General features: G+C 37.8%; 2 protein-coding genes across 2 annotated transcripts; both read right to left on the bottom strand.

Moving 5' to 3' along the window:
- Positions 1-2,157: 2,157 nt before the first annotated feature.
- LOC129349835 (zinc finger protein ZFP2-like) lies at positions 2,158-8,056 on the bottom strand. Its single transcript, XM_055014510.1, has 3 exons — positions 7,754-8,056; positions 5,950-6,282; positions 2,158-4,302 (listed from the first exon to the last, which is right to left on the bottom strand). Exons 1-3 carry the CDS (start codon positions 7,923-7,925, stop codon positions 3,191-3,193), a joined length of 1,617 nt encoding a protein of 538 aa, XP_054870485.1. The 5' UTR covers positions 7,926-8,056; the 3' UTR covers positions 2,158-3,190.
- Positions 8,057-10,004: 1,948 nt separating this feature from the next.
- LOC111575887 (zinc finger protein ZFP2-like) lies at positions 10,005-15,903 on the bottom strand. The gene is made up of 3 exons (XM_023281295.3): positions 15,601-15,903; positions 13,797-14,129; positions 10,005-12,149 (listed from the first exon to the last, which is right to left on the bottom strand). Exons 1-3 carry the CDS (start codon positions 15,770-15,772, stop codon positions 11,038-11,040), a joined length of 1,617 nt encoding a protein of 538 aa, XP_023137063.2. The 5' UTR covers positions 15,773-15,903; the 3' UTR covers positions 10,005-11,037.
- Positions 15,904-17,721: the final 1,818 nt, after the last annotated feature.

Below are 17,721 nucleotides of genomic sequence, written 5' to 3'. Positions count from 1 at the left end.
GATCTCCTCCTCGTACTGGACGATGGTTTTCTCAAACTCTGTGAATATTTCTTCAGCAGCAGCAGTTAGTCGCTCGTTGATCAACTCTCTCAGATTCTGGACTGAACTCATCTTTAAGTGATAAAATATTAATCTGAGATAAGACAGAATAACTGTCTGTAAAAACTTCCACACATCAGTACACGTTAGCAGTTGTTTCAGTGAGCTAACGTTAGCAACGGTTTGGCTTCACTTCCGCCGGATATTATTTTTTTTCTTGATCCGCCTTCAAATTAAAATATTCTTTTTTGATCGCAGCTGGTTGAAGTAAAGTTGTCATTAAGAATAAGAATGTAAAGTAACACAAATAAACATGAGAAATTATTCAAAATACAAAAATCTCAAAGGGAATGTTTTGGGTTATTTTGTAATTATATTGTTCATCAGGGACAGTACACAGACTCAAATGATCTCTCTAACATAAAATGGAAATATGCACCATATTGTTCACCAAACAAGTAATTGTGTTCAAACAGTAACAAGCTAATGGAGATTTTCTGGTTTACTTTATCTCAAAGGTCCACAATAATTCAAATACTTAGAAGACACTTGAAGAAAGCAAACATGGAGAACTAAATACAAATCAGAGAATAACCAACAAAAATGAATTAATAAAAATGACAAAGAAGAACAGAATGAAGTGACAGGGACTGAATAAAGCAAAAGTAGAAATACCAAACTACAACAATATTCTATTAACAGGAACATTCTTAACCAAAACCTAACTGAAGTAGTCCTAAGTATTTTGAGCAACATGCATATAAAATATCAAAAGTAATACTGCCAGAAAATGGATTCTGTCAATGTTTTACAAATATAAATGATGGAGCCAGTTTTACCCTCTTTTTATTTGAAGCCGTTACTTTATAAACTGCCAGGTTAATCAGCAATGTATCCTACTCTCTAAGGTCATCATACGTTTGTAGAGGTGAAATCCTGGACATATCTGAAGATCATTAGAAAGAAATAAAATCTAATTCATTACCTTTGAAGACCTGCTGACCTGAACTGGGTTGGAAAAAATCTATTTCTCTCTGAACTGCAATAAAGTGGAAATATAAAGTTGTAGAAATTGATTCACTCAAGTCAAATTTGTATTTAAATACATTATGTGGGCAAATGCACTGAGTTACTTACCACCACAACTCACTAAGTAGGAAGGCAACATATCAAGTGAACATGAAGTAATAAACAATAGAGATTCTAATCACCAATGAGTCTCACTTTCCTCCAGGAACTACTGAAAACAGCAAAACAACATACAAACTGCAATCACTAGTAGAGTAAAGTTTCTCAGTACATTTACTGCTGTGGACATGTCAGTGCATTTTTAAAGTACTTCTCTTATCTGTCTCCTCCAGCACATTTCAGAGGAAATTATTGCATTTTCTACTGTACTTCATTTATCTGAATCTTCATTTATCTGAATTGCTCTTGTTTAAGTGTAAGATTTGACCCAATGGAAAACATAACAAGCTTTGAAAACACAATATATTGTTGAAGATAAACGTAGTAGTTTCCATTTTGGCATCCTACAGAAAGCAGTGTGTAGTTGCATCGACATTTCAGACATCTATGAGTTGTTAACAGCTTCACCAGATTGTGATTTTAACCTCTAAATGGTGAACATCTCAGCAAAACATCAGAGAAAAATTGTGGATCAGAACTTTGTTTTTGTTCTTTCCTCTCACCCTCAGACTTATCTGTCATTGTATAAAACTGGATATAAAGTAGTTCAAACTGGTTCCACCTGCAGCAGCTACAACATTCAGGGACTGAACTTTTGCTTCAATACATTTACTACATTATGCTGCTATATACATTTTAATGCAGTCATGGGTTATTTTTATTGTGGATGGCACTTACTGGATAATTACCGTTTAAATGACATAAGTAAAGACATGGAACTTATGGCAGAAGTGTCCTTGTTCATACTGCAAATTCAGCCTTAAGTTTCTTACACTTGGCTGTGATTTGGGTTCAGTCCTGCTTTGTTTAGCAGTTGTCTCCAGAGATTTTCAAAGTGGATTTCATCCATGGAGTCCATTATAGTCTGTGTAAAATCGTCAACTAAATCCACAGTTAAACTTGATTTATATGAACTTAGACTGATAAAAATAAAGCACAAACAGATGTTTATTTACATATTTACAGGTATTTGTTGTTTTTTTTACTGTCAATACATAATGATAAAAAAACAAAAATCTTTATTGCTTCACAGGCAGAAATGTTAGACTTTTGCTTCAAATGAATCATCTGTATGGTGAAATAAGTTAAATAACTATCTACACAGGTTTGGAGATGAATACCAGAATGTTACCAGGCTGTAATTAGTGAATATGAGGATGTGGGAGCTCACATTTAAAAGCTGTTCGATGGTGTTGTGTCGTGTTTATATGGACAAAAATAAATAAATATAAAAATCACTGTGCATATTCACTTGGCTTTTCGTGTCTATGATATCTAAGACATTGTCACACTTCATCGGAAAAGTGAGCAACTGGAGAACCTGTGGAGCTATTTGATCAAATTATGAAATGAAATTCTAAAAAAATTAAATCAAATTTGCAACTTCACAATTCAAAAGGAAAAGGAGCACTCAAGGAAAGGAACCTATTTACATACACATGAACTGAACATGAGAACTACGAAAATAATTAAATCAAAAATTATGTTGATGTGTAAACTCATTTTCACTACATTAAATCTCAGCAACATCATCCCTTTCCACTCAGCTCCAGCAGACACTGATAACCAATGAAATAAACCATTAGGCCATTCCTCAGAAGTATGACGTCTCCAGTTGTCTCTTTCGTAAATGCAATGTGCTTCTGGAAGTCGCCATGCATCCATTGGACAGGTTGGCAGATTCTTAAAGATCCATGTGTCTCAGACTGACATGCAATAAACTCACAGAAGCTACAAGACCTACTTTTACCCCGAACAATGTGAATGAATGCGTGTTCTACTAAGCTTTGTTCCCAGAGTTGTTCCAGGACGACAGCTTTTCACCTGTGTGAGTTCTCCTGTGACTAATCAGATGACTGCATGGACTGAAACATTTCCCACATTTTTCACAAGAATACGGCCTCTCACCTGTGTGTGTTCTCGCGTGGTACAACAAATCATGACAATGAATGAAACTTTTTTCTCAGGTTTTACATGAATACGGCTTCTCACCTGTGTGAGTTCTCATGTGGACAGTCAGCTGCACACGTTGAGTGAAGTTTTTCCCACATGTTTCACAAGAATACGGCTTCTCACCTGTGTGAGTTCTCATGTGGAGAGTAAGCTTACCACGTTCACTGAAACCTTTCCCACATGTTTCACAAGAATACGGCCTCTCACCTGTGTGAGTTCTCATGTGGACAGTCAGCTGCCCACGTTGAGTGAAACATTTCCCACATGTTTCACAAGAATATGGCCTCTCACCTGTGTGAGTTCTCATGTGGAGAGTCAGCTTACCACGTTCACTGAAATTTTTCCCACATGTTTCACAAGAATATGGCTTCTCACCTGTGTGAACTCTCATGTGGACAGTCAGATGAACATGTTGATTGAAACTTTTCCCACATCTTTGACAAGAAAATGGCTTCTCTCCTGTGTGAGTTCTCATGTGGGCAGTCAGATGACTACCACAACTGAAACATTTCCCGCATGCTTTACAAGCATCTAGCTTGTCACCGCTGTGAATTTTCATATGGACTTTCCGCTGAGACCGTGAACGAAAACTTCTTCTGCATGTATTGCAAGCATTTGGTTTTACACATTTGTGGATTTGGTGATGTTTCTTGATTTGGTACTTATTCTGAAAGGTGTTTCCAAAAACATCATATTTTATACATTTTTCACTTGTACCAATACCACAGTGATGTTCTGACAATGAAGACTTGGGTACATTGCAACTGCTATGACTCTTTGGCTTCAGCGCTGCATTTCTAGTTGAACGTGAGTCTACATGCTCGCTTCCCTCCTGATGTGGGGTCACGGTTACTGGTGAATTGTAAGAGAGGAGGTGGTTGCTGTTTGGTTCTAGTTCACTGAGGTCATTGTCCATATCAGTTGAAGTCGATAGAAAAGTGTCAGTCACTTGCTTCAGTACAAGCTGCTTTCCCTGCTGACTGGTGCAGAGTTCCTCCTCTTCCTCTTTTATCTCTGGAGGTTCTGCCTCTTTCTGGCCCAGACGAAACTTCTTCTCCTGGTTACAGAGCTGCTGATTAGCGAGACCATTCCCCTCTTTACAGACATCTTGATGTTGGTGGTCTGAAGGGATAATAAAGCACATGAAAAAAGTTATTAACATGATGATAAAGAAACAAACATCTGAGAGAAGACCTTTAATCCTCTGACCACCAGAACGGTCAGATTGTTTATAATTTGTATTGTCTATATATGAAACTGTTTGTTTGAACAGTGTCCTTGAGTGCCGAGAAGGTGCCTTCAAATAGAATTTATTATTACAATTATTACTATTATTATTATGAGGAAACAAACATCTGAGAGAAGACATTTAATCCTTTGAACCCCAAGCCCTGTCTGGGCAGTCACATTTTTCCTCACAGTGTGCTCAACCTTAACAGCAATATAAAGTCTTGCAGCTCTGTGGAAACAGCACAACCATGACTAGAAGTAGAGAAAGTTCTGAAATTACATCTGTGCAGAATAGCACAGTGCTGGCATAAATCTAAAAAAACAAACAAAAATGAAACTAGAAAAGCACTCAGAGAGCGCAGTACTCCGCCAAGGCTGCTCAGTATCATTTCCGACGGATGAAATCTTTAATAAAAAATGACCTTGTGCTGAGCACAGGCATGTGTTATGCTCGTGCATGTTATGTATGAATACCGAATTGCATATAAATTACTCTTATGAAGGTCTGTTGATCAGTTCATCACTTTTGGCAAGTCTTTGATTTATTAGTGTCCAAACGATCGTTCCCTTCATACTTTTATTTTGAAGATGTATTTTTAATGTTGTGGGCTTTTACTTTGTCATCGTTCCAGCAGCACAGGAAGTGTTTATCTTAGAAGCGGTTTCTTGACATGACGAAGACGCTGCCGAAAAGTCCGAAAATTCACATAAAGATGAAGGAAAACGGTTTCAAGCTGTTGCTGGCTAATAAAAGATGTGTATAAACTTAGAAGCACCTAGCTGCAATGGCGATAAGATCTGACGGTGCTTCCTGAAGAAAGGAGTGAAGGACAGAAAGGTGAATTTGTGTTCAAAATAAAGCTGACGGCAGAACTTAACGTGTCTGGCTGGGGTTTGCTGCATTGCATGACCTAAATACGTAGTGGGTGGCAGGAATTGATGGGACTCAGAAAGACCCCACACTTTAATCATTTGTTCCTTGTATGATTTCCAACTGATAAATCACGGTCATTTTGTAGTAGCATTGCAATCATGTGATCGTCAGCAGGTAACTGACACAGTGTTCATGTCATGGCTACATACGATGCCATGCCGGCTGCTCTATCTGGCAATGGGAAATCTATAACAAAGCCATGAATTCAGACTATAAGCCGCATAACTGCCAAACTCTAATCAGTTGGTCCTTGTGTCATTTCTGACTTTCCCTGAAAATTTCATCCAAATCCATTTGTCCATTTTTGAGTAATGTTTCACACAGACAGACCGACCGACCGACAGAAAGACAGACCGACAGACCGACAGACGCACGCCGATCGTCACATAGCTCCCCTGCTCCTTGGCGGAGTAACAATGGTGGACATGTTGATATGTCCAAGCAACGGTGATTCAAGAAATAGACAGTTCAAGTAAATATCAATGAGTTAAGATGCAACAGCAGAATTTCTGTCGGAAAATAAATGTAACCCAGAACTCTAATTAGGATCTTACATTAGTCACATTCCTGTGTTAGTTCATTAAGACAATCATAGTTTTACATACCAATTCTGTGTAACATTATCCGTGGTTTCCAGATCATATCCACCTGCCTGCGCCGATAATCGATGTCTTCATCCAATTGGCCGAATCGTTTAGCAGAAAGTCCAAATATTTCTCCAGATATTTCTTCACATTTGGAGTTGTGCTGAACCAGTGTATCAGCCTCTTGCATCAGTACAAGATGCTCTCCCTCCTGACTGGTGCACAGTTCCTCCTGCTCCTCTTTCATCTGTGGAAGCTCTGGGCCCTCCTGGTCCACACTGGAGTTCCTCTCCTGGTTGCAGACATTCTGCTCAGCAAGAACATTCTCCTCCTGGACATGTTGCTGCAGACGGTCTAGAAGAAAAAATGACAAAAAAAAGAGGTTGCTAAAGGTGATAATAGGTGACGCACAGCTGAGCTAATATTATTAATCCTCTGTAGCCCAAGCACTGTCTGGACAGTTTTTGTTTCTGTCACATTCTTCCTCACTGTGGGCTTATATTTCTGTGCAACATAAAATCCTGCACTTCTGTAGAAACAGCACAACCATGACAAGAACTACAGAGAACTCACAAATGTCTTCTGTGCAGTATGGAACAGTTTTGACATAAATTACAATTAAAATTGCTCCACTGCATACTGTTTGTGAGACATGCTGCATTGATGTTATTGAGCTGATATGTTTTATTTTGCTGTCAGTCTCTTTTGTCATTTTCTGTCTTCTCTGTATAAACACCATCCGCATGTCACCTGAAAACTTTTGTGAAGAATTTTTGTCATTTGACTGTTGGTCTGTTGGACTTAGGAGCACTGAGTTTTTGGATGTTGGGTGTTGCTCGGCTGATATAGCGCACTGTCTGGGATGGTCCCGTTCAGTCAGGTTTCCATGAAACACAGAGCCGCAGAGTTGGAAAAGTCTCTGTTAATCCATGTCAGGAGCAGTCGTTCCTTCAACTGCTGTACTCTACTGTAAACTGTTTTATTAGTACTGCAGCTCATTTTATATGATACCACATTTATATTCCATCCCATTTATACTGTACGGTAGTCTGTTTATCATGTAAACATGTTACACTGCTGTAACACCTGAGATCAATAAATATAATTGTGTCATTTGAAATTGTCTGTCTTGCAGTGAAACTTAATCATTTCACTGTGATAAAATGATAGAAAGCAGATTGACTGCTTGTGTCCCACTGTTTCATTTGGATTTTGTTCTGTTTTACTCAGAAATGGTCGCTTCTGAGAAATAATTGGAATACAATGACCTCAAAAACCTGGTGGCTGAAAAGAAGTTATTATTGTCATAAGGAATTGTTAAAGTCACGTTTTCCCACCAGGGATATGGCCAATTGTTCTGTGGTAATATTTTTTCATACTTACTGGTCAATTACTATGAACAATTGATCAGTTAGTGCATCCCAACGAAGTATATAGTAATATATTTGCCAGTGTGTCAGAGTGAATGAGTTGGGTTTGACATGGAGGACGAGAAAAGCTAAAATGATGGGGCACAGATAAAAAAGGCAACTTTCACAAAGAAAAAGACTTTCTGTACATTTCATATGTATTTAATCACAATATATTATACATGAATGAAGGAAAGCGTCACTTTCACACTTCATTAGGACAATTACTTATATTCAGTCACCAAAGTGAGTTGATGTTTGCCTGATTTCTTTGGGATTATTATGAACCCTGAAATTTAAAGACCACCATGGAGTCGGTAGAGAAATGTGAAAGTTATCCTGCTGTTCATCCACACAAACCGCAGCTCCTCACTTTACTTCTATCAGCTCATTCAGACCATCACAGTTCCACAAACCTGTTGTGTGTAACTTTATCTCAGGTTTCCAGATGTTATCCAGCAGTCTGCGCTGACGATCGATCTCCTCCTCGTACTGGACGATGGTTTTCTCAAACTCTGTGAATATTTCTTCAGCAGCAGCAGTTAGTCGCTGGTTGATCAACTCTCTCAGATTCTGGACTGAACTCATCTTTAAGTGATAAAATATTAATCTGAGCTAAGACAGAATAACTGTCTGTAAAAACTTCCACACATCAGTACACGTTAGCAGTTGTTTCAATGAGCTAACGTTAGCAACGGTTTGGCTTCACTTCCGCCGGATATTATTGTTTTTCTTGATCCGCCTTCAAATTAAAATATTCTTTTTTGATCGCAGCTGGTTGAAGTAAAGTTGTCATTAAGAATAAGAATGCAAAGTAGCACAAATAAACATGAGAAATTATTCAAAATACAAAAATCTCAAAGGGAATGTTTTGGGTTATTTTGTAATTATATTGTTCATCAGGGACAGTACACATACTCAAATGATCTCTCTAACATAAAATGGAAATATGCACCATATTGTTCACCAAACAAGTAATTGTGTTCAAACAGTAACAAGCTAATGGAGATTTTCTGGTTTATTTTATCTCAAAGGTCCACAATAATTCAAATACTTAGAAGACACTTGAAGAAAGCAAACATGGAGAACTAAATACAAATCAGAGAACAACCAACAAAAATGAATTAATAAAAATGACAAAGAAGAACAGAATGAAGTGACAGGGACTGAATAAAGCAAAAGTAGAAATACCAAACTACAACAATATTCCATTAACAGGAACATTCTTAACCAAAACCTAACTGAAGTAGTCCTAAGTATTTTGAGCAACATGCATATAAAATATCAAAAGTAATACTGCCAGAAAATGGATTCTGTCAATGTTTTACAAATATAAATGATGTTTACTAGTGAGTTAATGATACTGTTTGATTGGGAGCCAGTTTTACCCTCTTTTTATTTGAAGCCGTTACTTTATAAACTGCCAGGTTAATCAGCAATGTATCCTACTCTCTAAGGTCATCATATGTTTGTAGAGGTGAAATCCTGGACATATCTGAAGATCATTACAAAGAAATAAAATCTAATTCATTACCTTTGAAGACCTGCTGACCTGAACTGGGTTGGAAAAAATCTATTTCTCTCTGAACTGCAATAAAGTGGAAATATAAAGTTGTAGAAATTGATTCACTCAAGTCAAATTTGTATTTAAATACATTATGTGGGCAAATGCACTGAGTTACTTACCACCACAACTCACTAAGTAGGAAGGCAACATATCAAGTGAACATGAAGTAATAAACAATAGAGATTCTAATCACCAATGAGTCTCACTTTCCTCCAGGAACTACTGAAAACAGCAAAACAAGATACAAACTGCAATCACTAGTAGTGTAAAGTTACTCAATACATTTACTGCTGTGGACATGTCAGTGCATTTTTAAAGTACTTCTCTTATCTGTCTCCTCCAGCACATTTCAGAGGAAATTATTGCATTTTCTACTGTACTTCATTTATCTGAATCTTCATTTATCTGAATTGCTCTTGTTTAAGTGTAAGATTTGACCCAGTGGAAAATATAACAAGCTTTGAAAACACAATATATTGTTGAAGATAAACGTAGTAGTTTCCATTTTGGCGTCCTACAGAAAGCAGTGTGTAGTTGCATCGACATTTCAGACATCTATGAGTTGTTAACAGCTTCACCAGATTGTGATTTTAACCTCTAAATGGTGAACATCTCAGCAAAAGATCAGAGGAAAATTGTGGATCAGAACTTTGTTTTTGTTCTTTCCTCTCACCCTCAGACTTATCTGTCATTGTATAAAACTGGATATAAAGTAGTTCAAACTGGTTCCACCTGCAGCAGCTACAACATTCAGGGACTGAACTTTTGCTTCAATACATTTACTACATTATGCTGCTATATACATTTTAATGCAGTCATGGGTTATTTTTATTGTGGATGGCACTTACTGGATAATTACCGTTTAAATGACATAAGTAAAGACATGGAACTTATGGCAGAAGTGTCCTTGTTCATACTGCAAATTCAGCCTTAAGTTTCTTACACTTGGCTGTGATTTGGGTTCAGTCCTGCTTTGTTTAGCAGTTGTCTCCAGAGATTTTCAAAGTGGATTTCATCCATGGAGTCCATTATAGTCTGTGTAAAATCGTCAACTAAATCCACAGTTAAACTTGATTTATATGAACTTAGACTGATAAAAATAAAGCACAAACAGATGTTTATTTACATATTTACAGGTATTTGTTGTTTTTTTTACTGTCAATACATAATGATAAAAAAACAAAAATCTTTATTGCTTCACAGGCAGAAATGTTAGACTTTTGCTTCAAATGAATCATCTGTATGGTGAAATAAGTTAAATAACTATCTACACAGGTTTGGAGATGAATACCAGAATGTTACCAGGCTGTAATTAGTGAATATGAGGATGTGGGAGCTCACATTTAAAAGCTGTTCGATGGTGTTGTGTCGTGTTTATATGGACAAAAATAAATAAATATAAAAATCACTGTGCATATTCACTTGGCTTTTCGTGTCTATGATATCTAAGACATTGTCACACTTCATCGGAAAAGTGAGCAACTGGAGAACCTGTGGAGCTATTTGATCAAATTATGAAATGAAATTCTAAAAAAATTAAATCAAATTTGCAACTTCACAATTCAAAAGGAAAAGGAGCACTCAAGGAAAGGAACCTATTTACATACACATGAACTGAACATGAGAACTACGAAAATAATTAAATCAAAAATTATGTTGATGTGTAAACTCATTTTCACTACATTAAATCTCAGCAACATCATCCCTTTCCACTCAGCTCCAGCAGACACTGATAACCAATGAAATAAACCATTAGGCCATTCCTCAGAAGTATGACGTCTCCAGTTGTCTCTTTCGTAAATGCAATGTGCTTCTGGAAGTCGCCATGCATCCATTGGACAGGTTGGCAGATTCTTAAAGATCCATGTGTCTCAGACTGACATGCAATAAACTCACAGAAGCTACAAGACCTACTTTTACCCCGAACAATGTGAATGAATGCGTGTTCTACTAAGCTTTGTTCCCAGAGTTGTTCCAGGACGACAGCTTTTCACCTGTGTGAGTTCTCCTGTGACTAATCAGATGACTGCATGGACTGAAACATTTCCCACATTTTTCACAAGAATACGGCCTCTCACCTGTGTGTGTTCTCGCGTGGTACAACAAATCATGACAATGAATGAAACTTTTTTCTCAGGTTTTACATGAATACGGCTTCTCACCTGTGTGAGTTCTCATGTGGACAGTCAGCTGCACACGTTGAGTGAAGTTTTTCCCACATGTTTCACAAGAATACGGCTTCTCACCTGTGTGAGTTCTCATGTGGAGAGTAAGCTTACCACGTTCACTGAAACCTTTCCCACATGTTTCACAAGAATACGGCCTCTCACCTGTGTGAGTTCTCATGTGGACAGTCAGCTGCCCACGTTGAGTGAAACATTTCCCACATGTTTCACAAGAATATGGCCTCTCACCTGTGTGAGTTCTCATGTGGAGAGTCAGCTTACCACGTTCACTGAAATTTTTCCCACATGTTTCACAAGAATATGGCTTCTCACCTGTGTGAACTCTCATGTGGACAGTCAGATGAACATGTTGATTGAAACTTTTCCCACATCTTTGACAAGAAAATGGCTTCTCTCCTGTGTGAGTTCTCATGTGGGCAGTCAGATGACTACCACAACTGAAACATTTCCCGCATGCTTTACAAGCATCTAGCTTGTCACCGCTGTGAATTTTCATATGGACTTTCCGCTGAGACCGTGAACGAAAACTTCTTCTGCATGTATTGCAAGCATTTGGTTTTACACATTTGTGGATTTGGTGATGTTTCTTGATTTGGTACTTATTCTGAAAGGTGTTTCCAAAAACATCATATTTTATACATTTTTCACTTGTACCAATACCACAGTGATGTTCTGACAATGAAGACTTGGGTACATTGCAACTGCTATGACTCTTTGGCTTCAGCGCTGCATTTCTAGTTGAACGTGAGTCTACATGCTCGCTTCCCTCCTGATGTGGGGTCACGGTTACTGGTGAATTGTAAGAGAGGAGGTGGTTGCTGTTTGGTTCTAGTTCACTGAGGTCATTGTCCATATCAGTTGAAGTCGATAGAAAAGTGTCAGTCACTTGCTTCAGTACAAGCTGCTTTCCCTGCTGACTGGTGCAGAGTTCCTCCTCTTCCTCTTTTATCTCTGGAGGTTCTGCCTCTTTCTGGCCCAGACGAAACTTCTTCTCCTGGTTACAGAGCTGCTGATTAGCGAGACCATTCCCCTCTTTACAGACATCTTGATGTTGGTGGTCTGAAGGGATAATAAAGCACATGAAAAAAGTTATTAACATGATGATAAAGAAACAAACATCTGAGAGAAGACCTTTAATCCTCTGACCACCAGAACGGTCAGATTGTTTATAATTTGTATTGTCTATATATGAAACTGTTTGTTTGAACAGTGTCCTTGAGTGCCGAGAAGGTGCCTTCAAATAGAATTTATTATTACAATTATTACTATTATTATTATGAGGAAACAAACATCTGAGAGAAGACATTTAATCCTTTGAACCCCAAGCCCTGTCTGGGCAGTCACATTTTTCCTCACAGTGTGCTCAACCTTAACAGCAATATAAAGTCTTGCAGCTCTGTGGAAACAGCACAACCATGACTAGAAGTAGAGAAAGTTCTGAAATTACATCTGTGCAGAATAGCACAGTGCTGGCATAAATCTAAAAAAACAAACAAAAATGAAACTAGAAAAGCACTCAGAGAGCGCAGTACTCCGCCAAGGCTGCTCAGTATCATTTCCGACGGATGAAATCTTTAATAAAAAATGACCTTGTGCTGAGCACAGGCATGTGTTATGCTCGTGCATGTTATGTATGAATACCGAATTGCATATAAATTACTCTTATGAAGGTCTGTTGATCAGTTCATCACTTTTGGCAAGTCTTTGATTTATTAGTGTCCAAACGATCGTTCCCTTCATACTTTTATTTTGAAGATGTATTTTTAATGTTGTGGGCTTTTACTTTGTCATCGTTCCAGCAGCACAGGAAGTGTTTATCTTAGAAGCGGTTTCTTGACATGACGAAGACGCTGCCGAAAAGTCCGAAAATTCACATAAAGATGAAGGAAAACGGTTTCAAGCTGTTGCTGGCTAATAAAAGATGTGTATAAACTTAGAAGCACCTAGCTGCAATGGCGATAAGATCTGACGGTGCTTCCTGAAGAAAGGAGTGAAGGACAGAAAGGTGAATTTGTGTTCAAAATAAAGCTGACGGCAGAACTTAACGTGTCTGGCTGGGGTTTGCTGCATTGCATGACCTAAATACGTAGTGGGTGGCAGGAATTGATGGGACTCAGAAAGACCCCACACTTTAATCATTTGTTCCTTGTATGATTTCCAACTGATAAATCACGGTCATTTTGTAGTAGCATTGCAATCATGTGATCGTCAGCAGGTAACTGACACAGTGTTCATGTCATGGCTACATACGATGCCATGCCGGCTGCTCTATCTGGCAATGGGAAATCTATAACAAAGCCATGAATTCAGACTATAAGCCGCATAACTGCCAAACTCTAATCAGTTGGTCCTTGTGTCATTTCTGACTTTCCCTGAAAATTTCATCCAAATCCATTTGTCCATTTTTGAGTAATGTTTCACACAGACAGACCGACCGACCGACAGAAAGACAGACCGACAGACCGACAGACGCACGCCGATCGTCACATAGCTCCCCTGCTCCTTGGCGGAGTAACAATGGTGGACATGTTGATATGTCCAAGCAACGGTGATTCAAGAAATAGACAGTTCAAGTAAATATCAATGAGTTAAGATGCAACAGCAGAATTTCTGTCGGAAAATAAATGTAACCCAGAACTCTAATTAGGATCTTACATTAGTCACATTCCTGTGTTAGTTCATTAAGACAATCATAGTTTTACATACCAATTCTGTGTAACATTATCCGTGGTTTCCAGATCATATCCACCTGCCTGCGCCGATAATCGATGTCTTCATCCAATTGGCCGAATCGTTTAGCAGAAAGTCCAAATATTTCTCCAGATATTTCTTCACATTTGGAGTTGTGCTGAACCAGTGTATCAGCCTCTTGCATCAGTACAAGATGCTCTCCCTCCTGACTGGTGCACAGTTCCTCCTGCTCCTCTTTCATCTGTGGAAGCTCTGGGCCCTCCTGGTCCACACTGGAGTTCCTCTCCTGGTTGCAGACATTCTGCTCAGCAAGAACATTCTCCTCCTGGACATGTTGCTGCAGACGGTCTAGAAGAAAAAATGACAAAAAAAAGAGGTTGCTAAAGGTGATAATAGGTGACGCACAGCTGAGCTAATATTATTAATCCTCTGTAGCCCAAGCACTGTCTGGACAGTTTTTGTTTCTGTCACATTCTTCCTCACTGTGGGCTTATATTTCTGTGCAACATAAAATCCTGCACTTCTGTAGAAACAGCACAACCATGACAAGAACTACAGAGAACTCACAAATGTCTTCTGTGCAGTATGGAACAGTTTTGACATAAATTACAATTAAAATTGCTCCACTGCATACTGTTTGTGAGACATGCTGCATTGATGTTATTGAGCTGATATGTTTTATTTTGCTGTCAGTCTCTTTTGTCATTTTCTGTCTTCTCTGTATAAACACCATCCGCATGTCACCTGAAAACTTTTGTGAAGAATTTTTGTCATTTGACTGTTGGTCTGTTGGACTTAGGAGCACTGAGTTTTTGGATGTTGGGTGTTGCTCGGCTGATATAGCGCACTGTCTGGGATGGTCCCGTTCAGTCAGGTTTCCATGAAACACAGAGCCGCAGAGTTGGAAAAGTCTCTGTTAATCCATGTCAGGAGCAGTCGTTCCTTCAACTGCTGTACTCTACTGTAAACTGTTTTATTAGTACTGCAGCTCATTTTATATGATACCACATTTATATTCCATCCCATTTATACTGTACGGTAGTCTGTTTATCATGTAAACATGTTACACTGCTGTAACACCTGAGATCAATAAATATAATTGTGTCATTTGAAATTGTCTGTCTTGCAGTGAAACTTAATCATTTCACTGTGATAAAATGATAGAAAGCAGATTGACTGCTTGTGTCCCACTGTTTCATTTGGATTTTGTTCTGTTTTACTCAGAAATGGTCGCTTCTGAGAAATAATTGGAATACAATGACCTCAAAAACCTGGTGGCTGAAAAGAAGTTATTATTGTCATAAGGAATTGTTAAAGTCACGTTTTCCCACCAGGGATATGGCCAATTGTTCTGTGGTAATATTTTTTCATACTTACTGGTCAATTACTATGAACAATTGATCAGTTAGTGCATCCCAACGAAGTATATAGTAATATATTTGCCAGTGTGTCAGAGTGAATGAGTTGGGTTTGACATGGAGGACGAGAAAAGCTAAAATGATGGGGCACAGATAAAAAAGGCAACTTTCACAAAGAAAAAGACTTTCTGTACATTTCATATGTATTTAATCACAATATATTATACATGAATGAAGGAAAGCGTCACTTTCACACTTCATTAGGACAATTACTTATATTCAGTCACCAAAGTGAGTTGATGTTTGCCTGATTTCTTTGGGATTATTATGAACCCTGAAATTTAAAGACCACCATGGAGTCGGTAGAGAAATGTGAAAGTTATCCTGCTGTTCATCCACACAAACCGCAGCTCCTCACTTTACTTCTATCAGCTCATTCAGACCATCACAGTTCCACAAACCTGTTGTGTGTAACTTTATCTCAGGTTTCCAGATGTTATCCAGCAGTCTGCGCTGACGATCGATCTCCTCCTCGTACTGGACGATGGTTTTCTCAAACTCTGTGAATATTTCTTCAGCAGCAGCAGTTAGTCGCTGGTTGATCAACTCTCTCAGATTCTGGACTGAACTCATCTTTAAGTGATAAAATATTAATCTGAGCTAAGACAGAATAACTGTCTGTAAAAACTTCCACACATCAGTACACGTTAGCAGTTGTTTCAATGAGCTAACGTTAGCAACGGTTTGGCTTCACTTCCGCCGGATATTATTGTTTTTCTTGATCCGCCTTCAAATTAAAATATTCTTTTTTGATCGCAGCTGGTTGAAGTAAAGTTGTCATTAAGAATAAGAATGCAAAGTAGCACAAATAAACATGAGAAATTATTCAAAATACAAAAATCTCAAAGGGAATGTTTTGGGTTATTTTGTAATTATATTGTTCATCAGGGACAGTACACATACTCAAATGATCTCTCTAACATAAAATGGAAATATGCACCATATTGTTCACCAAACAAGTAATTGTGTTCAAACAGTAACAAGCTAATGGAGATTTTCTGGTTTATTTTATCTCAAAGGTCCACAATAATTCAAATACTTAGAAGACACTTGAAGAAAGCAAACATGGAGAACTAAATACAAATCAGAGAACAACCAACAAAAATGAATTAATAAAAATGACAAAGAAGAACAGAATGAAGTGACAGGGACTGAATAAAGCAAAAGTAGAAATACCAAACTACAACAATATTCCATTAACAGGAACATTCTTAACCAAAACCTAACTGAAGTAGTCCTAAGTATTTTGAGCAACATGCATATAAAATATCAAAAGTAATACTGCCAGAAAATGGATTCTGTCAATGTTTTACAAATATAAATGATGTTTACTAGTGAGTTAATGATACTGTTTGATTGGGAGCCAGTTTTACCCTCTTTTTATTTGAAGCCGTTACTTTATAAACTGCCAGGTTAATCAGCAATGTATCCTACTCTCTAAGGTCATCATATGTTTGTAGAGGTGAAATCCTGGACATATCTGAAGATCATTACAAAGAAATAAAATCTAATTCATTACCTTTGAAGACCTGCTGACCTGAACTGGGTTGGAAAAAATCTATTTCTCTCTGAACTGCAATAAAGTGGAAATATAAAGTTGTAGAAATTGATTCACTCAAGTCAAATTTGTATTTAAATACATTATGTGGGCAAATGCACTGAGTTACTTACCACCACAACTCACTAAGTAGGAAGGCAACATATCAAGTGAACATGAAGTAATAAACAATAGAGATTCTAATCACCAATGAGTCTCACTTTCCTCCAGGAACTACTGAAAACAGCAAAACAAGATACAAACTGCAATCACTAGTAGTGTAAAGTTACTCAATACATTTACTGCTGTGGACATGTCAGTGCATTTTTAAAGTACTTCTCTTATCTGTCTCCTCCAGCACATTTCAGAGGAAATTATTGCATTTTCTACTGTACTTCATTTATCTGAATCTTCATTTATCTGAATTGCTCTTGTTTAAGTGTAAGATTTGACCCAGTGGAAAATATAACAAGCTTTGAAAACACAATATATTGTTGAAGATAAACGTAGTAGTTTCCATTTTGGCGTCCTACAGAAAGCAGTGTGTAGTTGCATCGACATTTCAGACATCTATGAGTTGTTAACAGCTTCACCAGATTGTGATTTTAACCTCTAAATGGTGAACATCTCAGCAAAAGATCAGAGAAAAATTGTGGATCAGAACTTTGTTTTTGTTCTTTCCTCTCACCCTCAGACTTATCTGTCATTGTATAAAACTGGATATAAAGTAGTTCAAACTGGTTCCACCTGCAGCAGCTACAACATTCAGGGACTGAACTTTTGCTTCAATACATTTACTACATTATGCTGCTATATACATTTTAATGCAGTCATGGGTTATTTTTATTGTGGATGGCACTTACTGGATAATTACCGTTTAAATGACATAAGTAAAGACATGGAACTTATGGCAGAAGTGTCCTTGTTCAAACTGCAAATTCAGCCTTAGGTTTCCCTAACTTGGCTGTGATTTGGGTTCAGTCCT

This window comes from Amphiprion ocellaris, chromosome 10 (assembly GCF_022539595.1).
Source record: "Amphiprion ocellaris isolate individual 3 ecotype Okinawa chromosome 10, ASM2253959v1, whole genome shotgun sequence".
Taxonomy (NCBI): Eukaryota; Metazoa; Chordata; class Actinopteri; family Pomacentridae; genus Amphiprion; species Amphiprion ocellaris.
Note: the sequence above shows the minus strand (reverse complement) of the source record. Positions and strands in the feature narration are given on the sequence as shown.

Excerpts from the sequence above, each read along its gene's own strand:
- LOC129349835 (XM_055014510.1), bottom strand. The coding sequence starts at position 7,925 with ATGAGTTCAGTCCAGAATCTGAGAGAGTTGATCAACCAGCGACTAACT. Across the intron at positions 6,283-7,753 it reads GATAAAGTTACACACAACAG|ACCGTCTGCAGCAACATGTC; the intron begins GTTTGTGGAACT and ends TTTTTCTTCTAG. Across the intron at positions 4,303-5,949 it reads GATAATGTTACACAGAATTG|ACCACCAACATCAAGATGTC; the intron begins GTATGTAAAACT and ends TTATCCCTTCAG.
- LOC111575887 (XM_023281295.3), bottom strand. The coding sequence starts at position 15,772 with ATGAGTTCAGTCCAGAATCTGAGAGAGTTGATCAACCAGCGACTAACT. Across the intron at positions 14,130-15,600 it reads GATAAAGTTACACACAACAG|ACCGTCTGCAGCAACATGTC; the intron begins GTTTGTGGAACT and ends TTTTTCTTCTAG. Across the intron at positions 12,150-13,796 it reads GATAATGTTACACAGAATTG|ACCACCAACATCAAGATGTC; the intron begins GTATGTAAAACT and ends TTATCCCTTCAG.